At 45.7% G+C, this 27368-nt stretch overlaps 1 protein-coding gene across 1 annotated transcript in view; it reads right to left on the bottom strand.

The window, feature by feature from the left end:
- Positions 1 to 27368, bottom strand: part of CTNNBL1 (catenin beta like 1) — a 47287-nt gene that overhangs the window by 2522 nt on the left and 17397 nt on the right. The window contains exons 7-15 of the mRNA XM_074553518.1: positions 26946 to 27037; positions 24274 to 24346; positions 23943 to 24001; positions 23123 to 23271; positions 18406 to 18587; positions 10153 to 10250; positions 9044 to 9124; positions 3457 to 3594; positions 2791 to 2863 (exon numbers count right to left, since the gene is read on the bottom strand). Coding sequence (XP_074409619.1) covers positions 2791 to 2863; positions 3457 to 3594; positions 9044 to 9124; positions 10153 to 10250; positions 18406 to 18587; positions 23123 to 23271; positions 23943 to 24001; positions 24274 to 24346; positions 26946 to 27037 — 945 coding nt within the window. The remainder of the gene's footprint in view (positions 1 to 2790; positions 2864 to 3456; positions 3595 to 9043; positions 9125 to 10152; positions 10251 to 18405; positions 18588 to 23122; positions 23272 to 23942; positions 24002 to 24273; positions 24347 to 26945; positions 27038 to 27368) is intronic.

Below are 27368 nucleotides of genomic sequence, written 5' to 3'. Positions count from 1 at the left end.
GACTGAGCTCCATCCTCAGAGCACACTGACCCTTCCTTTGTGTTTACCTGTGCTAACAGGTTTGGGCTGGAATGTGCAGCAGACATTCCACATGCCCAGCTCCCAATGTGCCTGCTCACCTGACACCAGGTGTGAGGGGGGGGGCTCAGCAGGAGCAGCTCTGACAGAGCTCCTGAGGTAGCCAGGATCAATGGCAAGTCCCTCTGGATCAGTGAAGAACAGGGAGATTTGCCATTCCTAAGCCAAGTATCACTTCAGAGAAGCCTGTGCCTCACTCCATTCCCAATGACAGATGGAGATCAGGCACCACCCCAAGATACAGACACTGCTGCCATCCCCAATCCAGCCTCCATCCCCAAAACATCCCCCTAGCCAAGGTACACACCACTCAGTTGTTTTCTTCCAAAGCATAAACTAACTGTCCTGTTGCAAGAAATGCTTGATCTTCCAGAAAAAGGAAGTGTGGGAGGACTGGTCAGCCTGCAGAAATGCATTAATGAGCCTCTCGTTATTCCCTGCCCACTCCTCCCCCTTGAAAGCTCCACCATAAGAAAACAGTCTCGCTTCCTTGCTTGCATCGTAAGTAATTCTGAGCCACCCCAAGGGATCCATCAGCTGTCAGGTTGCCAGAGAAACATGGAGAATATGTAGGCCATAAAAATCAAACTAAAAACTGAGCATCTAATTAGTATGCAAAAATAGAAAATAAAAACTGAACAAGAGCAAAACACTGAACGAAAAGTAAAAATAAACCAGTCCTCATCTGTCCTGAGAGCAAGTTGGGAAGTAGCCTGGAAACATTTTCCAGCCAAGGCTCAAACTCCTGATCTCTCAGTCACTTGCAATAGTCTTGTGTAGTTGAGTCCAGTGAAGTTTTGGAAGCCCCTTGCTAGCCCAGCATCCCAGCAGCATCCCACTGCAGGCTCCACACCCAAATCCCTGTTCCAGCCCCTTGGCTCCCCTGGGAAGCTGTCCAGGGAAGTGACTCCTTCAGAGAACAGGTGCATGTCCCTGGTGCTGCTGCTGTTACAGGCTGGTGAATCTGTGCTGACTGTGCATGTGGACACAGGTGTGTAACTACTGAAATGCTCAAATTTCAGAGCCCAGACTGCAGCTGAGCCCAGTGCTGCCTCCCAGGTCCCACTGCAGGACTTCACAAGAAATTTATCTTCTAAGAAATTTATCACTGAGGTTGTGATTATTGTCTTTAAAAGTCTCTAAAACTAGCAAGTTTAGGAGCTGGGGAGAGCTGCAGTCAGAGCCCAAACTCTGTACCCATCCCTGCATTATTAGCAAGCCAACATGCCCCTTCAGGCAGGGAACATGCTGCTGCTGAGAGCTCCAACCCAGCACGACCCTGAGCTTGCAACACCCGACATAAGCACAGAGAAAGTTTCACAATGCAAGTCACTGTCTGGGAAAGAAAGAATCAGATGAAATTTTAATGCAGCTGCCCTCCAATTCAGCTTGGTATGTAAGTCAACACCCCAGAGCCGTGACCGTGAGATGTGCAAATCCAGCAGGGTGTGCAGACAACTCCCCCAGGGACACACGGCCCAGGGCAAGTGTGGGAATCTGAACAGGGATGTGGCCATAGTCCACGTTGGAAAGGGGCAGTTTAGAGGCAGGAATTTTCAAGTATCAGAATTAAAATCAGAAAAGACATCCTATGCAGCTCCCCTGCTCAGCAGCAGGCATTAACTTGCACTTCATTGTTAAAGACAAGGGCCAAAGAGATTGCCTATAGCTGCAGGTAATTGCACACTGTCAGAAAATCACTCTTGATTTTGTCATAGCAGCCAGCCCTCTGATTCCTTTTTTCCTGCATATGAGAAGGGAGAAAACCGACAGGTTTTGCAGGAAATAAGCTGTGTGTACCTGCCATTGTTGAAGTGGGGGCAAGAAAAGCCCAGGAGAACATTGTTGCTCCCCAAGAAAGCAGAAACACTGAAATACAGCCCACTATCCCAGAAATGCTGTCAAGCTTTCCCTTCCCTGCAGAAGAAAAATAGACTCTACTCCTCACACTGAAAACAACACAGCCCCTTTGGAGCAGATACATTCCATAAGGAAGCATCTTCTCCAGGCAGCTCTGGTTCCCTGCTGCTCCCACTAAGCCTCTCAGCTCCAAGGGGCCACAAGAAGAGGCTGAGTCCTGCCCTTCTCTCCCCCAGTTCCACTGGCTGCTGCTGCTGAAGGACAGCAGGCTGCAAAGGAGGGCTACAGCTCAAATAGGCATTGCTCTAATTCACCACGAGCATTAAAAATAACAAGCAGTACTTTAAAATTGGGATTGCAAATCACAACAGCTACATTTTAAAGCTATGGAGGATACTTTAATGCTATAATCCCTATTAATTTGACACTAAGAACAAGACAAATACACCACGGGTACTAATATGGTGCAGATGGTAAAGTGCAAGGCCATGTTAATGAAAGATGAGACTCCACTATTCTTCCCTCTAGCAGGCATGTGCACTTCCCTTAAATATTTACTCTCACGTTAATGTCAGCAGTGAATTCCAGCCAGGCTGGAGCTGATGGAAGCGTGCAGTGATGTGCTGCTCTCTGACAGCAGCTACAGCAAGTGTCCAAACTCGGAGGCAAAGCAAAGCACACCACTAATCAGGGTGATTCCAGCCCTGCCAGGATCTCAGAACACTGCTCAGCTGCTGCCTGGAGATGCTCAGGAAGCCAGGGAGAATTACATGTGAAGGCTCAGCCTGCAAAGCCATGGCCAAGCTGTCCCTGGTAGCCATGAGACACTTGCACAAAAATATCTCTACTCACCCTTCAGGATGTGTCGAACAATTTTAATGGAGCTGCCTCTCATGTTCAGGATCTGGTGGACTCTCTGACGAATCTGATGGAGAGTAGGACAGAGAAGAAAGAGATTTTCAACATGAGTCCATGCACAGCCCCACTTTTTCCCACTTTGAGGGATAAACAGAGACCTGAGCACCACAAAAACCAACTCAGTCTTGGCAGCCCTCAGCATCTGCTCAGGAACACCCAGGAAGGCACATGGCACAGAAATAAGAAGCCACAGAATGCATTCACAAACCCCAATGTATTCACAGAGGAAGCAGAGATGCAGCATTTTGCACACATCAAGAAAAGCTGTAGCTGTGCTTTTATGAGACCTCCCGAGAGCACATCCCTTCCCCCTGCTCTCCCAGCAGTGGCATCAACATGGCCCTTCCATTTCAAACCCTGACCTTGCTCACACTGATTATATGAATTTAGTGACAGCAATCAACTTCTGTCCCCACTAATGCCCTATCTGCTGCAACTTGATGGAGCTGTATGGAAACAAGTGCAATAAACAGGAGGTTTCCTCCTGAAAAGGAAATTAGAGAAACAATTACACAACACAGCATTTGCAAAGATTTAGAACCTAGTCTGCACCATGATGGAAACACCAAGATGATCTGCCAGCCTTGTAGGCAGCTTTACCTGGGGAACATTGGCATTACAGATCTCTGCCATGATGTAACAGATGAGCTGCAGCACAAAGAGCCCAGCGTCCAGACGACGGAGATAGAATTCATCTTCCATGTCATCGTCTATGATCTCTCCTCGACGCACCATGTCCTGTAAAGCCACACAAATGAAAGGTGTGAGGATTCTCTCAGAGCACAGGAGTGGCAAAATGTTCGTGAAATTTGTGGTTTCTTAAGAATTGTTTTGTTCCCCCAAATATCAGCCATATATTTTTCACAGAAGAAGTATTTTTAATAATTCATTTAAATTCACAAAACATTTCATTCCGTTTTGAAGAAGTTTTGCCTTTGCTGGTCATGAAGTGTGTCGATCTGCAAGTCAAAATTTTAATTTAAACATACAAATCACATTTCTACATTGAGGGGTGAGAGTGTGTGACTATGGAACAGACCCATGTATCCGTGATTTACAAGTTCTTTGTCAGAATGGAACAAAACCTGCTCTTTTACTGGCCATCTGAGGGTGCTGTTCAGCAGTGCAGAACATGACTCCAGCATACTCAAAGAGCTATCAGGCTTCTATCTTCATGATTGACTGACACATGAGAAAACACATCTGGAAATCCTGCTTTTCTGGGCCCAGCCAGGCTCTTCCAGCTGTTTCTAAGGGGTGCTGCCAGGGCAGACCCAGGACAGGGTTTTTTAGCCAAAGACTCCCATGGGAATGCTGACCCACCATCAATCCTTCTTCTGTATACATGAGTTTCACCAGAGAGACCTGCCCAGAGGAAGAATGAAAGAGGCCATTCCATCCCTCCATTCCATTCCATCCCTCATGCCCAGAGAGCTCATCTTCTTCAAAACACTGCCAAGAGCCACCCAGCAGCAAGCTCGGAGCAATCTCATCTGAGCTGGCCCCAGGATGTGCCTGTGCTCCATCCTCATGGGGGCTGACAGGCCCAAACAACTGTGTCACATGTCACCTTCTGCATTTTGGGGTTTGTCTTCAGGATTTGTTCTTAAACAAAGGAAGCAGCTCTGATTTATTCCGCAGCAGTTAGCAGGTGGGCGCACACCACCAGAGCAATATTTCCTCATTAGAGCCATCGCCCGCAATGCTCTGCAGGACGTGCCTCCTCAGGTGCATGTGCTCCAGGAACCCAGGCACCAGCACCAAAGCTGACTGAGGATGCCAAATTTTGCTGCTCTGTCAAGCCAAGCCCTCACACCTCGTGGTGAGTTGAGGGGTTTAGGAGTAAGAAGGAAAATGAGCCCTGTGCAATGGTCCCTGGAGGAGGGCAATGGATGCTCCCCGGATAGAAATCTGATGGAGTGACTCAGACAGCTGATTCTCACTTCCTCTTGAAAGAGAGAGGAAAGCTTTGGTAGTGGAATACTTCTCCTTTCCTCTTAGAAATCCAGTCTGCCAGTAAAAGAACAAGTTTAGAAGGCAGTGCCTTCTTCATTGTGTTGTGACATCAACTGCTTTGGCTACACTCAGATGTGACACTTTAGCATCAGATCCTGATGACTCCAACACATGCATGACTGTCAGGTTTTCAAAATCATAGGCACAGGCACGACTGGGCAAAGCCTGCATGTGAGCTCTTGCCAGTAAATAGAAAAATCTAATTTTGTGCAGAGAGTGACTTCCCTCACCCTAAATCCATGCCAAATGGCTCAAATCTGGTCTCTAAAGCTGAACAATGATGAGTCTGGCTAGTGAGAGAGCTGAACACTGACTGAATTATCTAAAAAAAACACTCAAGAAAGACAACACACTCACTCCTGTACCACTGCTCACGCTTCACACTGCACACCAGCTCATTGGCTGCTCTGCTCAACAGTGCTAAATTCCTGAGCAGAAAAACATCCACAGGCCAGGACTCTGAATCTCCAGAGCAAGAAACAAAAGCCAGGTCTGCTCTGTATTCTGATCCGAGCACGGCGATCACAGGAGCTGGATCCAGGCAGCCGCGGTCTCGATTACACAGCGCTGGCGGCTCCAACAGCCCCTCTCAGCAGAGAAGATTATTTTGTGCCAGTAAATTAAGCAGATATGAATTAGAAGACAAGTACAGTTTTAAGGTGCCTTTTCACAGTCCTTTTTTTTTAAACCACAGCCACCCTTTCAGTGCTAGTCTGCCTGCAGTACAGTAGCAAGCAGCCCCTTTCCCACTTGGACTCTCTTTCAAAGCTGTCAGTCGCTAACCTCCAAATGAGCGCTCAGGTGCCATTTCTAATCTGCCAGCAATATGTGCTGAGATGCCCCTTGCTGATGGGAGAAGACAGCAATAAGATGGGCTTCTGTGAAGCTAAAATGAGCTTCTCTCACACTAATGAGGCAGGACTGACAGGCCTCGAGGTGTCAGGTAGAGACTCCAAGCCTAAAGATGCGATGGATGTGCCAGTGCTGTACCAAAAATCACACTGCTCCACACAGGCACCGGAGGAGATTTCTGCATCCTTCTCCCTCCTCATCTATCACTCACCTTCCAGCACACACTGCACAGCTGGGCAGAGCAAAAGGATACTGATCAACAACAAAGAACACCCAGGATCTTGGTTTTACACCCTCACCACGTGGAACAGCAAGGCCAATCCAGGTGGGCAGAAAATGAGCATGTACCAAATAGCTGTGCACCAGAACAACTACCACAATGTGTCTCTCACTCTTAAGGATGGAGTCTCTCCCCTTAGTACTTTCAGTCTTTATTACTGAGGAGAGCTAAGGGATGCAAAACATGCTCAAGAAGGGCCTTCAGATCACAGGCTCAGAGCCACACTCACAGCCATCACGTCCTGCCGTTAGCACAGCTCCAAACAATTTGGTCTTTCTACACCAAACTGAAAGGATGGGCTGAAACAAAACCCCACCTGTTATCCTCACCTGTGGATACCTCACTCATCCTAGGAGTTCCACTTCTTTCTCTCAAGGATGGAGTGGCTGAGCTGTACCACAATTAGCATGTAATTTGTAAGTCATTATAGCACAAAGTGTCTGGTGAGAATATTTTATTGAATAAACCTGATGAGCATAATTTTCTGTGGAACTATAAAAATATTAAACTATCTCTTGTCATTTCCTACCATCTTTAGAGATCATCAAGGCTATTGCTGCCACCCATAATTATACCTCATTTTAGAGAGAGGTAAAGGCCACAGGATGTTGCACCGTTTCCTACAGAAATAATTAAAGAAATTGAGAGGAGAACAAGATATTTTCATTAACTAAAAACTCTGAGAAAAGTGCTAAGATGGGCATCAGGTGTTGGAGACAATGCTCTCATGGACTTTGCTCCTGGGTTTCCCCTGGCAATTATGATAATCACCAGGTTATCACCTCTGAACCTTTCTGAACAGATTCCACTGAAGCAAACAAAGGGGTAACACTAAGAAGGGGCTCAATGACCTCATCCTGTTTCACAATCTAAATCAGGGTGTCACAATCTAAATCAGGGTGCAGATTATTACAACTGTTCCTCCTCAAAACAGAAATTCCTCCCCTCCCTCCCACCCTCAACTATTCCCCTGCCATCACAGCCATGGACTGAAAAGCAGGGCTATAAACCAAATCACTAAAATAAGCCAAGCTAAAAGAAATAAAAAGGAGGAGAACTACAAGAGCAGAAACTTCTTATGCCAGCTGCACTACTAAAGATAAAGCACTCAGTCATTCCTTGTGTAAGCAGCTTTTCACTCCTTGTAATGCAAGACTTACACCAGGATACTCTGTCCATCAGACTCAGATCTCAGTCTTGCTAGTGTAGGCTGAACCTGCAAAATCTCACCAAGTTTCGTTTTTCCATGGGGCAGGGAAAAAGGTGAGGATCTTTATACCACATTTTAGGGGTACCATGTCCTCTACTGCAAGGGAAAGGTTAAAAGCCCCCCCAGTGACAAAACACCATTTCTAAAGTGTTCATACAATCCACCTCAGTGATTCATGTGCCACAACAAGAACAGTAAAGTGTCCCATAAATCCTGTCACAGCCAGACAATGCCATGATGTGACAGACAGAATGATGGCTGTTGCCTATTTCTGTGAGGGGAAAACACTTGAGCAACTTCAGATCCCAGGAGATCATGTCCCACTGACCATCTGATGATGCTACAAAATAAAGCAAATGATAATTCTCCAAAAGTGTTCCAAGCTAGGAATGAACTTGAATATCATATTTTATACATGTTGTGGTCAATATGTTGCACCCATGAGATGCTTCTGCCAAATCCTATTATTAGTTCTAATAGAAGGTAAAGAATTGAGGTCCATTTATTTTGGATAGAGGAGGAGAATCTGACATTCCTTAGTTTTACTTCTCTTATGCATTTAGTAGACACAAATGGGTTAATATTATTAATTGAAAAGCTTCCACAAAAGCATCTTCACACTCAAATTCCCTCCACTCCTGCTTTGTGCTGGCTGTTTGCTACAGATGCTAACGTTTGCAGGCTGCTCCAGGGTGTTCCTGGATAAAGGGCACATACCCTTGCTCTGCACGTGGTATTTTAGGGCTCTGTACAAGCAGCTTCAACTACAAAGCCTCAACTGAAAAAATCCAATCTGATTTTTGAGTCCTAAAGCCCCCACACCAACACCAAAGCATAAAGAATAAATAATTTCTTGCCCTGTCCTGAGGAGGAGGGACAGAGCATGGAAGGAAAACAGGAAAGGGTAAACGCTGTTTTCCTCCAGGCCACCGCTCAGTAGTGCCGCTGCCCATATGGAGCCTGAGTACTGGCAGCAAAAGCAGCTCCATTCATCACTCCCTCCCGTGCCTCTTTGAGCAGCAGCAGTGCCCTGATGCCCTCGGAATGTTTGGCAGTGCCTGGAGAAGCAGCCTTGGCAGCGGGCAGGCAGCTGTTTGTCGGGGCCTGGCGGGGGGCTGCTGCCCGTGGCACGCAGAGCACGGCGCACGCGCCGGCAGCTGCGGCCATCGCTCTCCGTCGGTGCTAATCAATCTCACACCCTCCCCAGCACTGATACAGATAATCTTGTGGGAAGCTGGCCAAGCTGGCTAACAGCTCTGCAAGCTGCTTCCTGACTCCAGCCGCTCGTTCCCTTTCAAAAGGTCTGTTCCAGCCTCAGTTCCAAGAAAGTGCTGTGCGGTACCAAGGCTCGTGTCACTCAAACGTTCACTGCTGGTGTGCAGAGAGCACACAGCCCTTGGCTGCTCCTCAGCCAACTCATCAACACAGACACTTTCTCATTGCTGATCACAACTCTGCAGACCAGGGTAGGAGGCCTCACACATTATCATGTAATTGTCTCTCTGCATTTCTCCGGCTCTCCATCTGCCAAACCAAGCAGGACTGCAGCCAGGTAAAAGCAAAGGCAAATTGAAGCACAGACAGACTTAGGTACTTATAATAAAATTCACTCTAAGAGACAGCCAGAAGCACTTATAGAGAAATCCTTGGCCCACTTTACCTGAGACTACCTGGAACTTGGAAAGTGAGGTAATAGGATTAAGAGGAACAGCACAGGTATGAGGGCACACCTGAGAACAGTGGCTGGCTGAGCCAGAAGCCCTGTACAGAAGACATGACTGTGCAGAGGTGTTACAGACATGACCTGGCAAAACTTAAGCAATACATACGTGTTTCTCCCCATCAATCTTCTTATCAGCTGCCTGCATTGCATCTAGGTACTTAAAATACAGTTCCATCAGCCGATCAACCTGCAAGGGCAGAAGAGAGAGACATAAGTGGGAAAAAAAGAGCAATGCAATCATCTTTAATCCTTCCTGCAATTTTGTTTTCCTCTCAGCTTCAGCCTTCACAAAGCAACAGGCAGCTCTGTGCCTCCTGGGAAGGAACATGTTACAGAAGGAGGGTACAAGTGCTGGTTGGATGAGCACGCTGGGGCTGCAGGCTTTTGGATGTCATCCTATACGGGAACACAGTCCCATCAGTGCCAGATAAATGGCAGCAAACAGGCACGTGTCCCCAGCTCATTCTCTGTGCTGTGGTCCTCCAGGCTCCTGGTTTCCCCAGTGGACCTGTCTATCTGTGCTGGATGTTCCAGCTCTCCCAGTCTCCTCTGAATTGTGTTAGGGCAGCTGAAATCCTGTCTAGTAATTATCTACAATTGGTAGAACAGGTTATGAAAAACACCTTTAAAACACACTAATGAGGAATACTAAGGAACTAGTATTTTCCCAGTGGCAGAATTTACAAATCCCTTGGGATCCCTCGTTTGCAAAAGCTATTTCTTTTCTGCAAAGCTTTGATCTATCCACCACCATGTAAATATTTTGGGAAGAATTTCCCTGAGCAAACACCACTAAAATGAAACATTCTAGGAGAAGAGTGGAGAGCATTAAATGTGTACCATAGCAACTGCTAAACTCTCTGCAAAAGAGCTTCACCAGACACACCGGCACCTTTCCACACTGTCCTGATCTCAGAGCCAGCACAATGTAAAACTGCAGATTGTCTTCTAGGGCCATGTTTCAACAGAGACACAACCCAGGACAGAATTGTCACTCCCACATGCAAGGGCACCAGAAAACAAGAGCACAGGGGATGTGGAGGCCACGCACTAAATGTCCAGTTTTGCAGTTTGTAGACACAATGTGAATGAGAGAACAAAGGTCTGTGATAGCAGAAGTCTCTGCAGGCAGGTAGGAGGATGGTTTTTCTTGCACCCTGGGCAAGAACCCTCCCAACCTGGCAGCCCAGAGACTGAGACACATTCAGCACTCACCTTCTCACTGTCATTCTCTGTGAATTTATTCAGTAACCGTGTCCTCTGCTGCCCTCTCAGGTTTCGCAGAAGGGAAGCCAGGATAGAACAGACATGTTCTAGAAATACAAAATGAAAATTGCAGGCTGAGATCAGGATGAGGAGCTTATTTCCCTCTGTAACAAGCCATTAAATTCACTATTAACACTCCAGCACGTTGATAAGCAGAACCCTGGTTCCTTGCCATCACGGTGAGAGGAGAGAGAGCAGCAGTGAGAGCCACAAGCCATGTTTGCAGGGAGCAGAGTCAGCTCCTCATTCCAGCCACAGTGAGGTCTCCTCCTCCTCTGCCTCAGGGACCTAAAGCACCTTACATAGTGCACAAGTTTCATTCTGGTTTTCTCCTCTTTTGTGCCTAAAGGAGCCCTGGCCAAAACCAGCACACAAATGACCCTCAAGTCACCAAAGCAGGGACAGCTACTGAAACAAGAGAGCTGGAGAAAGGGAATAAGTGCACACCTGCAGAGACTGAAGAGGTATGAGCTAGTGGAAAAATTCTCAAACCAACCACTTTCATCAATGAATATAAATGGGCCACAACAAACCAGAAACGACCAAATAAACATGTTTATAGTCTTCTCAATTGCACTTGGGGGTCATATTTTTCAGCACAAACCAAGGAGACAAGTAAAATTCAAGGCTGCAAGCCCACAGGAGACACTTGTGTCAATGTCTCACCACTCTGAGAGGTGACTGAGCCACTCTCCTCAAGCCCAAGCACAGCAGTGCAAAGCAAAGGAGCAGGGCTTAAATCCCTTTCCCTTTCCAAACCAGTCAGTACAACTTCCCTCCAGCATGACTACATTAAGCACAGACCTGCTGGTTTAGCCAACCTAGCTTCTCCAAGATACACTCACTGTAATCTTGCTGATTAAGACTGATAAAAATTAATGGCCATAAACAGTTCCTCAGTCATGGTGCTAGGGAGCAAGGAGGCCTCAAGATTTGACATTTTCAAAGGGGGAAAAACAGCGTGCTGAGGAGAGGGATCACCATTTCATTGCTGTCACACCATGCATTTCCTCAGCACTGCCCAGCCCGAGCAGCACTGACTGATCAGTCCAGTACAAAGAACCAGTATTTGCTGGGAGCTCCTGTTCCCAGCTGCCTGGGCCATGGAAGGAGAAGGCAGGCAGGCTGCCTGGCCAGGGTGCCTGTGCTCCCTGCTGCACGGATTATCTGCATCCTGCACAAGGGCAGCACCACGAGAGGCTGCACAGGCACACCAACACCCCCCTTTTCATTAGCTGCTTATAAATGGAGCTTCCTTTTCGAAACAGATTTCTGCCTGAGGTGGTGTCAATTTTTCATGTTGCAAGGAGATTGGGAGCGTGGCTGGCAGGAGGAGCAGCAGATAACAGGTTTATCGGGCGGCCGCACCGCGCGGCTGCTCCGTCATTCCGACAGCCCCACGGGGCTCAACGATGGCTGGGGGTGGCAGAGCACGCTCCCACTGCACACAAACTGCTACTCCACTAAAAGCTACACCAAATTAACTGTTGACATTAAAAGCACTGTAAAAACCTTCAAGTTCTGGCAAGTTTTCATTTTCTTAAGGAGAAAAAAAATCATTTTGTTGAATTTCTTTTTTCTTTTCTTCCCCATATATGCCAACATATGCTCTGCTGGTTTAGGAAGAAGTCAGCGTTCTGTATGTCACACTATTTTTTCCCCCCAACCTTCTTTTTTTGGAAGTGTTGATGCAGCATTTTAGTAGCAGTATTCTCACCAATGATCTATCTTCATTGCTTTTTTCCAATATTCCTTTACTAGGAAATGTATTTTAGCTATCATTTTTGCTTTGGTGGTTGTATGCAGATATTTATCCATTTTATCAATAAAATCTTTAAAACTACTGACAAGTCTAAAGGAGCTGACACAGAGGTTTTGAGAACAAGGTTGTTCTTTCAACATATCACTGCACAAAATCCAGGAAATACTGTTGCCTAGTCAAAATGTTCAAAGAAATATTTTACAGAAATATTTCTGAACTATCTAAACTGGTTTTTTATCAGCTTCCTGAAAAATAACACACAAGTGTGTTTTATGTCACACCCCAAAATCAAGGTTATGTCTGATAATGCAAGTCCTGGCCCAATAAATACCAATATCCACAGGCAAGGACACTGGCCAAAATGAGGGCAAAGCTTGATGGAATGAGAGGCTGAGTCTATAATTCAGTGGATTAAAGTGTTTGCACAGCCATGGGAAGGGAGAAACACCAACCTTGGGGTGCACGTTCCCACAGATGGGGTCTCACCATTTTACCACGGACTGACCCAATCTCCATCTCACATGGGCAACATTTTAAAAGCTGTAATCACAATATTTGCTCAGGGTTGGATCTCCTTTGGGAAACAGTGAGTTGTTAATGCTGTTTTGAGTCCCCAGAACACAGAACCTGCAGCTGCCTGGCTTTGATCTCAGTGCAGACAGAGGCCATGAGCTGTGCATTGCCCCAGGGTGAAGCCACAGGCAGCCTCCCTGCTTCAGAATATTCTGGGAGCTTCTCCACGGGAATGTAACACTCAGCCAAAGTCCACATCCCCTGCACAAAAGGCATCACTTCCAGGGAGGGCACAGACAAGGCCAGAGGCAGAGGCTGCAGAAGAGCCCTATTTCAAAGAATGAATAAATGTGATTCCTTTGAGAAGCAAACACCAAACCAAGCTGTGCTGAATCACCACAAAGGTGCCTCCACAGAAATAACAGGTACCAGCTGGCAGCTACTATGCATCAAGAACAACTTTGTTCATGCAAACATCCCAAAAATCCCCTAAATTCATGGATGTGGGAAGATGGAAGGCTTCTCTCACCAGCCAGCAGCACTGCTGCTGCCCCATAGCTGGCTCACCTGCAAGCCCTGCCACTCCCCAGGATCCCAACCCTGCAGGGCACCACCCCAGACACACCCCAGGCTCTAGGAGGTCACATTCCATGTGCTTCCTGCAGCAGCACCTGGGTCCTGCTTGGCCCAGCATCACCTCAAGCTCTTGGGAGCCTTTCCCTCTCCAGACAGGCACAGAGATTTCAGCATGCAAGCAGTGTTTAAAACACCCTAATTAGATCGATCTTGACTTCAGCTCAGCGTGTTGGAATACAGATTAATCTATTCCATGGCTGGCACTGGCAGCTGCAACAGCAGGAGGTCCTGTCAAATCAAGCTGTAACACGACACTCCTCTGCTTTTATTATCCCCACCCCATGCTTCTTTTTTTTTTTTTTACATCTCATTATAATGGACATCTGCCTGGCAGGGGAGGAAGCTCAACAGTGAGGAAGAGGAGGCAAGCATCATCCTGCAGGAAGGGGTCAGTGGGCAGTTCTGGATGCCAGGGACAGCAGCTCATTGGAGGCCAAGCAGGATGATCTCATGAACCCAGTAGAACATATTTAAGAGCCTTCTGTCTTGTAAAGAACACTTAAAATAAAATGTAGTTTTTAATTAGAAGCAGGAAAATACTAGAAAAAAGCAAGCCAGCTCTTTGAGATACTCCTACCCCTCCTAGGCACATAACTCTGTTGCTTCAGGGCTGCTTCAGGGAAACTTGGATGAAGCCACTGGTCCATGCCAACATTACAGGTGGCACTGGGACATGCCATTCCAGTGGTGTAGCATCTGATAACCTGACTTGTTGCCACGTGCATTAATAATCTACCTTTCAGAAGAGTAACCCACTCAAGTATCACTGCATTTTGCCAAGAAAAATCTTATCTTAAAATACTGAGAACAAGCAAGAAACACCAATTTTATGGATGGGTGAAGGGGGGGCCTGGGAGGGTTGGAAAAGCTCCACATGCAACAGCCCTGGTGAGCTGGATCCAGTCATCAAGCTGAATGTAAAACTAAATTCTTTCTATTGACTGAGAAAGTTTATTTTTCTGATGTTCTTGCAACAGAGCACGCTCACTTTAATTGAGATAAATTTAACTCTGTTCTCAGCATCATGGCTCACTCAAATCACAGGTTCCTGTCAGAGGGTGATGGTGAAATAACAAATTGGCATAATAAAGTTCTGCTTAAACAGACTGATGCCTTCCCTGGGTGCTCACTCCTCAAGACCACCAAAAGAAAAACATTTTTTGCTGGCTGGCAGAGGGTGCTCAGTTAATAGCAATAACTCCTTATCAGGCCATGTTTCTGCTGCTGCCTTTTCACTTCCCCACGCCCAGGGAACCTGGCTGTGAGGCAGACATTCATTCCAAGGGCTCTGCTGCCTTTAGTGCATGTCACAAAAGACTAAGAGTATATTTACTAAGAAATGGGTTTTGTTGTTGTTTTCAAAGGGAGGGTGTAGCTGAGGATCTCCAAAAGAGGCTTTGTTATTGACAGAGGGCAAACAAGCAAAACACCCCAGCAATAGGAATTCTCCTTTGGAAACTGGCTGAACTAATTCTCAGGTTATCAAATTAAGCATTCCTAAGTAAAACCGACATCTAAGACAAGAGAAGGCTTTTAAATGAAGATGAATTGGACAAACATCCTTTTATAGTTCATTACACTCTCCAAGTGAGCAAAACTCAGCTGCAAATAACCATCCTGAGAAAGAGCAGGAGGATATACAGCCTGTCGAGCCAGCTATGATTGCTTCACTACAGACTCTCTAATTCAGGAGGAATTTGTGTTTTCTCCATTTTTAGCTCACTGAGGCTGTTCAAGAATTTTAAACCAGCATCCAATGCTGTGACTTGACTGTGCTGAGAGCTGCTGCACCCTCATGGACAGGGGGACACCCCAACTCTCAGCACTGCAGCAGGAAGGTTTTTGCAATATAGATGCTTATATAGCAACCCCCACTTTTCAAAAGCCACAACACTGAAGTGTTATTTAAAATCTTACCCTCTATTTATGCCAAGAACCACCCAGAGGCAGATTTCTGTGCACTCCCTGCAATCACTGACATTAAAGGGACACTGGTGTTCAACCAGCTCACAATACACAACCACAACACCTCCTACACAGCTTTGTGGCTGTCCAACCCAGCTGGGCACTCACAGGAGTACTGCAAATCCACAGACACAGGAGAACTCTAAGCCATTTCTGTCTTCAGCTGCAAAGTATTTCTGCTTTGAGTTGCTTCACTGCCTCAGAAAAAGGGAAATTGCTTCCAATGAGTTTTTTCTCCCAAATCTAATATCCTAATATAATGATCTGTACAAACACAGGCAAAATTCAAGTGTAGATAATGGGCACTCAGTTAGACACCACAGGCCCAATCTTCAGGCTCAGATCATCCATAAAGATGGTTAAGAAATTTTTCCTTTCTTTTTTCCTAATTACATAGTGTACATAAAGCATAAATATGTGCAGTTTGGATTTAAATTGTTCTCAGGCTCCCTAGAGTAAAATAATTTTTAAACACTGACAGTGTTTAAAATGTAGCTAACCAGCACTGACACCTTTATGCTAGCATTTAGAAAGGAAGAAATACATTACAGAGAAGTTACTTTTATCAAATTTAATTTGGATTATAAATTTCTGCAATAAATAAAAGCTCAGCAAGTCACATTGAGATTTTTTTTTTTTCACTGGGGTATTTATTATTTTGTCACATTCAGAACACTGCCTTAGAGACAATAAAACAAACATGGTTTTATAGACTATCTCTTATGTAAATAGCAACACTGCTATAAAATAAAGACAAGGGGATATTTTCCTACAAGCATCAAATACCTACAGAAGATTTGGTGCTCTGGAGATTGTGCATTGGATGTCCTGGGAGAGGTGAAGCACCTGGAGCCACAGTGGGTGCCAGGAGCCCCAGCCTGGTGGCACTTGAGCCACTGCACACAGAGGGACAGAGGGACAGGCAGGACAAACCCTTCAGCAGAGCTGTTTGGAGCCTCACCCAGGGCTGGAGCATTTTAGCAGGGCTGGCCTTTAGGCAGCTGTAATTAGGGCCCAGGTTGCAGAGCCCACTGAGGATTTTGTGTTTTACAGCACAGCCCGGGCTGCCCTGCCCAGCACCATCCCAGCAGCAATGCAGAGAGGGCAAGCACAGCCCAGCTCCTCAGAGCTGCTGCAAATAAACACTGATGCCACTGCTGCAAAGCATTCCAAAGAATCCTTTAAAGGAACCTCTTCCTCCATTTGGCATACACATGAAAGCTCTCCTAATACAACATTGTTCTAATTAATTTTTTTTAAAACAGATTGAACACATGATAAAGTTTTTATGAGAAAATATGCAGACTGAACATGAGAGTTCCTTTTGATCAATAAACAAAAGAGATAAGCAAAAAGCAGCATGTTCCTAGGACCAGAACAGCACAGAGGACACCAGTTCCATCATGCCACACCTGCACCATTTCCCTTAAGGCCAGAGGCACCAGGAGCCTGTGCCAGGTTCCCCCCAGGAGCAGCTACTGCATGGTTGGGGCAACAGTGAGCAGAGTAAAGCACACACTGTGCTGCTTACACCGTGTCAGGACAGGCTGACAGCCCCCAGGGAACCCTGCTGAACATCTCTATTACCTCCTGTTGTTAGAAATTCACTAACTCACCTGCCCAGTGATGCAAAACAAAGAAAATTGGACTTACTACCACAGCCTTTTAGGGAGAGTTTATTTTAATAGAACTGATTTCTGGACTCATCTTAATGTTCTCCATTTCTTCAGCATGATAATGAGACGGAGATGTGATACAAAACCTGTTTGCATGGATCACTTCATTCTCCTGAGGCCAGATTGCCTTTTCATGCTATCACAGAAATAGTCAGGAACTGACCCTGTCAGGGCTTTCCAGACTAATCCTCACAGCAGCCAGGACTGCCCACAGGTATCAACTACAGTCTCCAGAAGAAGCAGATGAGACAGAGATTAGCTCACTTTCCAAAACTGAAAAATTAAGTCAATGGCATGAACCACAGACTCAGACTCTACCCAGAACCTCCCATTCCAGCTTTCTCTCAGTAAGAAGTATTAAACAAACCTCATTTTCACACTGCAAATGAAAATTTTTAAACTTCCCCTAAATCCATTGAAGCATAACTGTGTATTTTATTATATAAACCTGCAATTTTATTACATAACCTACAGAAACCAAACCTAGCTCTGCAAGTCCACTGAATAAACCCCAGGCCACAATTTCCCCCTCACCATGATCTATCCAAGACAAGCGACACAAGGCAGATAAAGCAACCAGAACTGTCAGCAGGTGTGTGAATTGCTCTGGGGTTGGTGACAGGTGAGCCCCAGCTCTCCACCTGTGCCAGGAAAGCAGCCACTGCCACACATGCCCAGCCCACGTCACTGCCCATTCCTTGTCCCCAGGAGGGAGAACAAGCAGCTGTGCCCAGCTCAGCAGCTCTGCCAGAGAAAGGAGCTGCTCAGTCCCAGCCAGCACCCAGAGAGCTCTGCAGGGACAGCACCTCCCTCCTGGCCTTGGGAGAACACCTGAGTCCCACCTGAGCAGCCAGGACAGTCCCAAAGCAGGGGATTTGGGTTTCAAGCTCCCATGTTTTTGCTATTTCCTTCCACTTTGCCTTGGCTTGCTGCAGGAGTTCAGGATGGAGCCCAAGTGTAATGTATACCTCTTCAGCTTTTGACAATATTCACCCTCTGTAGAACTGAGCTGAGCAATGAACTGGCACAAAACCTTAAGCATCACTGGCAGTATTTAAAGTTTCTTCCATAGTCTATTTTGTTTCCCAACAAAATGGGAAAGGCAGTGTAACCAATAGCAGGAGGGACTGACCACTCAGCTCAGTGTAAGGTCCCACAGTAATGGTAGCTTTACTCCACAGCAGATCTCTGTTAAAGCAGTTTTTCAGGGTAGAGAGTTAAAAAATATAAAAAGGAAAAAAAAAAGCAACTTCAAAAGCAATGGAGTTTTTTTCTGCAATGCCTGATGTTCATCCAGTCACACTTCAGTGCTCAGAGCCATGAAAACACTGCTTTTGAGGTGACATTTGTAGTTGCCTCATTACTCTTTTCAAAAGAGTTTTGCATCAGAGTAAGAGCTTCAAACAACAGACTCTACAGGAGTAAAATAACTTATTAACAGCACATGAAATGGAATTGCCAGGAGCTGCTGATACCAAAACAAGCAGGACAAGTGTGCCCTCAACAGCCAGCTGTGACAGGAGCAGCAGGCTGGACACCCAGAGCTGAAAGAAGATGGGTGCTGAGCCCTTCCCTCCTCCCTGCAGGTTCTTTTCAGACACTGGCTGTCCATTCTCCATTGCAATAAGAAGGATCTGGAAGCACACCTACCTTCGTGTTCTTTTTCAGTTGTTCCAACCTTCTTTATCTTTTTGGGTGATTTCATGAAGAGAGGGAAGATGGTTCTCAGCCCAAGGATGTCCACAAACTTGTGACAGTTGTCTGTGCCCTCTGGTCCAATCATGGCGTGGTCCAGCACCTTCAGGGCACTGCTGCGGGAAATCTTCTTCTCTCTGTGGAAAGAGGCAAAGGAAATTGTACAGGGACATGAGGAGCTTTAGAGCACCCTGCTTTACAGAGACAAGCAAAGGAACATGACAAGACAAAATGAAGAGTCTGAGCACAAGCTCTAAGCAAGATTTCTCTTCTAGAAGGCAAAACGCTGTATCAACAGTAACTCTTTTCAAAACTGTGGCTGAGAATATTGTCTTGGTTATTTCTTTTTTAATGTTTTTTATTTCTTTTTATTTTCTGTTTTTATTTTATTTTATGGATTTTATTGTCATGGTTTTATTTTCTTATTTCTTGGCTACTGAAGAATATATTTTTCTCACTCCTTTACAAACACTGGTACAAAACAGAAGGGGAGGCTGGGTTGGCTACAACAGGCAAACACTATCTCCAAAAAGATCAGGATTGCATTCTAATAACAGTTTAATTTAATAAAGGAGTAAGTTTGGTGGGCACAGCTGGGTCAGTTTTAATGAAATCCCATCACCAGGAGCCACACAATGGAAAGAGGCTGACAGGCTCTGGGCTGCTCTGCTTTAATGCCAGTTCAGAATGTTGATGGTGGTAACTCACACCAGTAACACAGGGATGCCCTGAAAATGATCTCCAGCTGCCCTGTACCTCACAAACCAAACCAGAGGAATTTATAATCCATCCAGGGGAAAACTGAAACTGAACTGAAAAACTGCTCAATAACACAGCCCAGACCAAGTGAGTAGGAGCTAACATGAGCTTGGAGAACATAAGCCACAGTGTCCCCAGAGGCCAGCCTAGCAGGACATTCCCTCCAGGACAGGACAGTCACAAGCCTCCAACCTTTCACCCCAAGCACATGCAAATCCCCTCTGATCCTGCCCAGCTGCAGACTGAGCCACCAGGACCCCATGTCCATCAACAGGGGCTCCTCAAAGCCTCCAGAGAGCTGTGGAAAACAACTTCCCTGCAGAGACCCAACTTCATGAGCCCCTAACAACAAGCAAACTAAAATACCTATATATGAACACCCCAGAATGAAAGAAAGTGACCCTGCCCAGAGCAGCCCCAGGCACTTTTGGCCCCATGGTTGGAGGGCAGAGTGTGGAGCTGGACCCTGAATTCCCCCAGCAACCAAGGGCTGTGCAGGAGGGTGGTTTAGCACCCCCTCATCCCCACTACAGAGAGCTAAAAATAAAGTACTCCTTAGGCCAGATGACACCAGAAATGTTTCCAGGGGAAGTAATTGCATATTGATCAGCATTTAGGAAGGCTGTGCAGGGCTGAGCTCTGGAATATTCATTGGGTTTAAGTTCAGGCTTTTAGAGATCAATAGCTGCTTGCCTGGACTGTCTGGAGTTGATTTTATTTGAAATATTTATTCTGCCAGAGGGCAAGCAGTTTATCTTAGTCTCATCTGTGCTCATTGAAGGAACTTTTAGCTGAACACTAATTCACAGACAAGCAAACATGAGAATCACCAAATACAGAGGGGCCTCAGTGTTCATGGAAACTCTGAATTACAAACTTCATTCACTGACCAATGCTTTCCTCCTTTTAACATCTTTACATCTGAGACAATTCCTTTGATACATCTATTTTTTTTAAAAAGAGGTGCTGACATTATTTGTACTTTACATATTAGCAGAACATAGCCTTTAACTTTCCAAAATACCAGTAAAAGCAGAACACTAGATTTCCTGGGAAAGTGTGCATAAAATGGTTCCATTTAATTAACCAGAAGATTTAGTAAAGAGACAGCTTATGTTTCCAGGGGTCATTAGGAACAGCAGGGCAAGAAAACATAAAAATATTTTAATAATGATAAAAAAATCTAGCCTGAAATAGCTACAGAAAAGCTTTGGGGAGCCATATGGAGTTGTCTGGTTTCACCTTGTTTTCTGTACAGGAGACAAAAGCTTTTATTGAGGGCCAAGAAAAGTCCCAGCATAGCTGCAGGACAGAACATTTTGTGGCCCAAGTGCTGCAGGTCCCCATGAGCTCCCTGGGCTCTGTCTGTCTCTGTGCATACACATGCTCCTCAGTTCATAGCTGGGAAAGCCACACATCATTTTCCCTGAGCAACAGAGAATGTCCCTGACACATCCCCCAGGAGTGACAGGGCTGCATCTCCTCAAACCCCACACAGCTCTACAGCCAAAGCAATAACTGCCTGTCAGAGCACCAGGAGCTGACAGGACAAGCCTGCTTTCCTCTCTTTTGGCTAAACTGCAGTCAGGTTACTAAGGCAAGACTGAGGGAATGAGTACTAAGAAGTACTTTCTGAACTAAAAAGAAAATTTAGTTTAATTCTAAGGGACATTTCTAAACTTTCTACTGGTGGCTGCTACCTTGATAAACCATCTTGTTTTTGATAAAGATGTGACATTAAATAAATGGTGTAGAGATGTAAATTCAATAATTATCTATAGCCCTGCTCTCATTCTACTTCCAAACTTCCTCCTTCACTCTTGCTGTCATCAGCTTCATCCCTCTCAACCTGATCTTCTCCCAGACCCTCTGCTCACCTCCCATTACCTGCTTGGTGAAGCCCCAATTCCTTCAGGGCCAGCTGAAGTCCCAGACCACAGCACAAGTCCAGGACATGCACATAAGGCACATCAGCCACACTGGGCTCATTTTCAGGCATTACCACTGACCCCCCATAAACCTGGAGAAGTTCACACGATACAACGTTACCTTTTGCTGTTGGCTACACATTTTTAAGGCTCAGTACAACAGAATCCATCCTGTTCTCATGACTATCTGTAGGAATATCATGAGCACATTAAATGCTCATTGAAAGCTGCTGCAGCTCTCTGCAGGTGTGTGTGCACAACCATCAATAATGGAACGACTCGGCTGGATGGATCGGGCAGCACCAGACACAGAATGCTGTGTTCCCCACAACAGTAATGGAGATTCAAGCCTGATATCTTTATTCTCACACAGCTTATCTATCTCACATCATGTCAATACACTTTCAACTTTGTCTATTTGTCCTTTCATCTGCACAGGCTGTGGTACAGTGATTAACCACCTCCAAAGTAAAACCAAAAAATAACAGATCTCTGCCCCCGGCCTTCAGAGGACACCAACAGGAGAGAAAAATACTCTGCCTTGTTTGTGGGCAAGGTGGTCAATCACAACTGAAAGGCATGTCTGCTCTCTGCTGTTTATCATGGAGGTATCAAGGAGATACAGATGTACTTCAGCTTCAGATCACAACTGTCCACACTCACTCCCTATTTACAACAGATTGTGGTCACCTAAGTTGCTCTGTCCAAGAAAAACTGAGCAACTGTGAGAACCTGTAAGCACTACAACTAGATTAGAAGAGTTTAAAAAATATAAAATTATCAGTTGTCAGTATAGTACATGCCTGTGGACAGCAGGGACAGAAGCTTCTAGAACAAATTCTGTAAATAGTTCTTTCCCACTGTTACTTTATCAATCCCACTCAAACTGCAGAATCCACACACTGAGGCCTTGGAAACTCTGTCTATCAGGCTTTGTCCCTCCCAACCCCTTTGCAACTACTATGGGGGGCAAAATGCAGCCAAGGAGAAATTTTCCACTTGTCATAATTTTCCAGCTGGAGTCCTGTGCAGAGAGTGGTAAACAGTAGAGTCAAAAAATGGGTAAAAAGCTCTTAAAAATCCAAATACTGAATCCCACCCACATGGCACAAGAACTCCAACTAATTAGTTCTGCAAGGCTGGTTCAGCAGCTCAGGACTCCAGGCAGAGGGAGGCCTCCCTCCCGCTCTTAGTTTTGGAGCTTTTCCTTAATTAGCCTCAAGAAAACCCAGTGTTCCTATTTGAATAATCCATGTTGGGTTATTTATTCAGTTCCCTGCTGCCACACATTCCCCAGCCCTGAGCTGCAGGAGCTCAGCATTCCTGGCTGGTGTTTGCCAACCCACCAGCACAGAGCCTGGCACTCTGGGGACAGCCAGACAGAGCCTGCTGTGCCCTCCTGCAGCTCTGGGGAGCCAGACAGCCCAGCAGACACAGCTCAGTGCCAGCCCAGCAAGGAAAAGTGGAGAGAGAGCAGAGAAGCCCCAGAGGTTCAGGGTGTGACAAAGCACAGCACAAGAAATGCAAACCTATGCCCCATTCACAAAAGTAATTTTTGTATCAGCTTCCACAAAAATTCAGCATCTCAGAGGCTACACAAGACAGTGGAGCCTGAGCTGGGGAACAAAAGGAAAAATGTTTTCCCTAGAGATATCAAAAGGTCCTCTCCTGACCACATAGAGGTTGTTTAAATCTCAGAGGGTTTACTTGACCTACAGAATTCTCTGTGGCAGACACCCAGATGAAAGATCTGCCACTTTCCAGCAGCCACTGTGGCAACCTCAGTTCTTAGGAAATAAAGACAAAGACTGGAGATTCCACATCTGAGAAAATCCAACTTACTTACCTGCTGGAAAAAAAAAACAGAAAGAGAAGACAGACAAATATCCCAACACAGAAGTTTTAAAATAAAACCACAAATACCTAGCTGGAATATGTATTGGCACATCAAAAGCAAGAAGGAAATCACAAGGCTAATGAGGTACCTGAGCATCAGGTTCATCAGCTGCAGACCCTCACCCTTCAGGAAGCGATCACGGTTGGAGCTGAGCATGAGGCAGGAGCAGAGGGAGTCAAACAGGTTCTCCATCATTTCCTGCTCCTCTGCTGTGCTTGGATTGTGTCGTTTAAACACCTGAAGGACAAAGAAAGCAAAATTACCCCCAGATGTTGGGCTGTGCTGTTGCAGAACATGCATGAAGAGTTTGCACCAAAAGCTCCAGCAGCTGACAGGGGTCAGCCAGTGATCTCACAGGTCACTGCTGCATCCTCTGCAGCTGCTGCCCTTTGCTGCCCTGACTGTGCACCCACAAATTGCAGCAGCCTGCTGCAGCATTTACAGGATAACACACAGGGCCTGCAAGGGGAAGGGCAAATTCACACTCAAGCATGTGGACAAGCTGATTATGTGGACAAGAGATTCCTACACAATTCATACCTGAGGGTGCTGCAGGCAGCACTGCCTGAAGAAACAGAGGTGAGTAAGCAACACACCACCTTCAGCCAGCTCAAACATGGGCAGCCCTGTGCTTGGAGTGGGGCATGCTGAGGACGGACCAATTCCAACCCTGCCTACATCCAACTCTCCATGAAACTGTACTGTAATAATTTAACTTCCATGCACCTCATCTTTACAAAAGGGATTCATCTCACTGACCATGGATGACACCCCACATGGAAGCTATTTGGGGACCATGCCTCACCAAATATGAAGCACTGCTAGGACAACACCCCGGATATTTTCCACTCCTCCCACCCAGCCCAGCAGTCTCCTGATGGAAGAGAAGGCATGTGGGAATTACTCACAGATAACTGCTGAAGCAGCACATCGATCCCATCCAGCTCCCCAAGCAATTCTCTGTTGTCTAGACGGAGGTGGGGGAAAGGGGGAAAAGAGAGAGAAAAATGAAGCTAACTGTCAGATTTTACAGCCATCTAACACTGATACATCAGCAAACAAAATCAATACAGCTTGACAGAGCACAAAAGCTGCAGAGAAAGAGAGGGTGGAGATGAGGGAGCACATAGGGGAGAGTTAAGGCAGCAAAGGAGAGCTGGAGGCAGAAAAGGGCTGCTGTGATCTGAGAGAAGGCTGGATTCTGCCCTCACTGACAGAGATATGGCAGGCATGGCTCACCATCATTATTCTGGAGCAGAATCGCCAGCACCTCACTGCAGTACAGCTTGTTGGCATCAAAAGGCATCTTAGCCTGTGGGGGAAGAACAAGAGACCCATCAGGGCAAGGCCCTCAGCTTCTCATTGATTTGAAGAACACATTAATCAAATCACCAAATGTATGAGCAGCACACAAGATAAAACACATCTGCAGTAATTCTGCAGTTTTCCTCAGTGACAGAACAGTAACAATTCTGATTCAGGGTGATGGGAGGTGCTTGTGTGTTCATGCACACATGCAGAAGGCTCACTGTGATATTTCATATAGTCCTACATCAGTAGGTTTGGCCAAGTTGGCTCAAAACCCCTAAGAACAGTCTCCAGTTGTTTGCCACACAGAATCTCTTTCCTGCGATATATTTCCCCCAATGTTAAGTGGGTGCCTGGCACTTATCTCTGTTCTGGAAGTCAGTGCCTGTCAGCAAAACCAGAATTTCAGAACATACATCCCAATAACATCATATAGTAACTGCCAGAGTTTCCTGTGAGGATCAGAGTGTCAGTCAGAAGAACATGAGATGGGTTTTGCCTGCACAATCACGTAACTTCCATTTCAGATACTCCCTCCATCCTCAAATATGCTAAAAAAGTCATAATGAAATGAAAATGCTGAATTTGAACCCCTCAAAAAATCCCTAGAGTGGATTCTGAACTGGATCCAATGTTTTTGTATGCTGCCAAAGCTGCTTCATCTACAGAAACAGACTGAACATTAACCAATTAGATAATAATGCAACCTGTTTTACTGAGAGATTCATAAAATAAAACAAGTTGAAAAATCATCAGTTACCAGCTATTTATACTCCACTGTTCAAGAAGGGAAAAAGCAGAAGTCCTAAGCTTAAAACACAGCAAAAATGAAAAAACTCACCCAGTTTTCTCCCCAAACACACAACTCCCTGCAGCACAGTGGAGAGTCCTGCCTATGCAGGGCTGCTGGGCCAATCATCCCACCCTTCTGGCAAGGAACAAAGCATGGTGTGCAAGCACCAGGCAACACACAGAAACATGTAAAGCAGGAAGATCCCAAACACCACCAAGTATTGACTTTAAATAAAGCTTTTCATTCCAAATGATCCCCAACCACTCTGCAGAATGATCCTCAACCCCCCTGCAGAGGATGGCACTGACAGCAGCCAGGAGACACCTCCAGGCAGACCATGAGGGAGAGGGGAAGGTGCTCGGTGCTGTCCAACCCTGCCACCTTCTGCCATGGTGTGACCAACTGCTGCCCTGCAAATCCTGGGAAACAACATTCTGATCTCCTAAGACTGCACACATCATCAAACCCTGCTTGTGTTTGCAGAAGTGAGCTATGAGCTCTCCACCTGAGCCTTCTGATGCAGCTCTGACAGTCACAATACAATTATAAGACCTGAAATGTTGTCAGGAAACAAAGTCATGCTCTGTGCTGTGTACCAGATGTCCTCATCACTGCTCAGACAGAACCCTGATCTTAAAACTTATCCCAGAGACATTCCACAGCAGCTCTACCCAGCTGCTGAGATCCTGGGTTAATCCCAAACACATCTGTCAGGGAGAGAGATTCAAGACCAAGCACTGCCAAGAGCCAAAGCACCTGGAGAGGGGTTTGTTAGCTACCCACAACCCTGTACAGGCAAGATCCTACATCCCAAACCCAGGGATAACACAGCCAGGGAACACATCAGACACACCCTACACAAGCTTGGAATGCCATTGAGCATTCATGTTCTGTGGCACCAAGCAGGGGAATCCTAGCTGGGATTATTTTGCTTTCCCAAGTTTTTCAGTCTTTCAGCTGCCACAGTAATTCCAAGGCAGGCAGCAGTACCTACCTGCCAAGACTAAAATTAACTTCACTTTTTATTTTTAAGCAAAGAACATAATTATGTTACTACCTGTAGCGAGAAATTACAGATTACTTCTGCTAACAAGGATGTGAAGTGCACAGAGGGGTACCTGCACTTACACAGCTGATGGAGAATTTCTGCAACTCAGAATCTTTCTAATCATGTAGACATTTAAGCATGGAAGTGCTAATGCCTTACTGACAGGTTAGAGAACAGCCAGAATTTCTTTGCTATATTTCCTTTACTATTTCTGTGAGAGGGCTGAACTATCCATTCTTTTTCTACAGCATTTTCCAGTGAATGTTTAGGCATTTTTTTCACACAAGACAGAGTTAAAGTGTGTAACTCGTTGTCAAAGGATGCAGAGTATGAAAAGCAGCTTTTCATTTAAAAGGCAATTAGCTGAGTTCAAAGCAAAAGCCGCCCCCAGCAGCATTTAAACACAGACATCACTTAAAACTCAGAAATTGCTAGAAATGTGGGAAGCAAAGGCCATTAAATGGTTAATATTAGTGTCCCCTCTCGCTGGTCAGCTTTCATAGTCCTACAGAACTCACACATGGAAATTCAACATATATGAATCATATGAAAAGATAAAAGAGACAATTTCTACTGCAAGACATTTATAAAGACAAAACCTAAGTGTGTCTCTTTAAACTAAAACTGCTGAGGACATAGACCCTGAACTATAACTTTTTGTCCTTAACTGGGCTTCTCCAACACACAAAAGCCCAACTGGCTTCTCTCCACCTAGTTTTTGTGCTAACTAGTCTGTAAAAGGAAAGTGAGAAACCAGCTCACCTTCAGCCTCTTGAGCAGCCACTGCATAAGGCCCTGCTGTGCAGCCTCCGTGCACATCTCCGGCCTGAACTCTGCCATGTTCTCCACGATTCCTGGCAAGAAAGACACAGAAAACAGATGGTTCTCCCCATCAAAAATTACAAATCTCTTGTTTCCAGTCTCTCTCAGTCTTACAGTCCTGGGAGATTACAATCCCAAAGGACTGCAAGGAGTGGGTGATGGTGTGACTGCCAACAGTGGGACCACCCTGCAATAGTTCTGTGCTGTGCAGATCAGGCAGCAGAGGGGCAGTTATGTCCTTCCATGAATTGCAAATGTTTTACTACCTGAAAGTTAAATATATTACTAAAACAGAAACAAAGTATAGCTCACAGATATGTTCATAGTAAATACATGGACAGTGGAGCACTTTGCTGGAGGTTT

Source organism: Zonotrichia albicollis, chromosome 17 (genome assembly GCF_047830755.1).
Source record: "Zonotrichia albicollis isolate bZonAlb1 chromosome 17, bZonAlb1.hap1, whole genome shotgun sequence".
Taxonomy (NCBI): domain Eukaryota; kingdom Metazoa; phylum Chordata; class Aves; order Passeriformes; family Passerellidae; genus Zonotrichia; species Zonotrichia albicollis.
The sequence above is the reverse complement of the archived record's forward strand: the minus strand, read 5'-3'. Positions and strand labels throughout refer to the sequence as shown.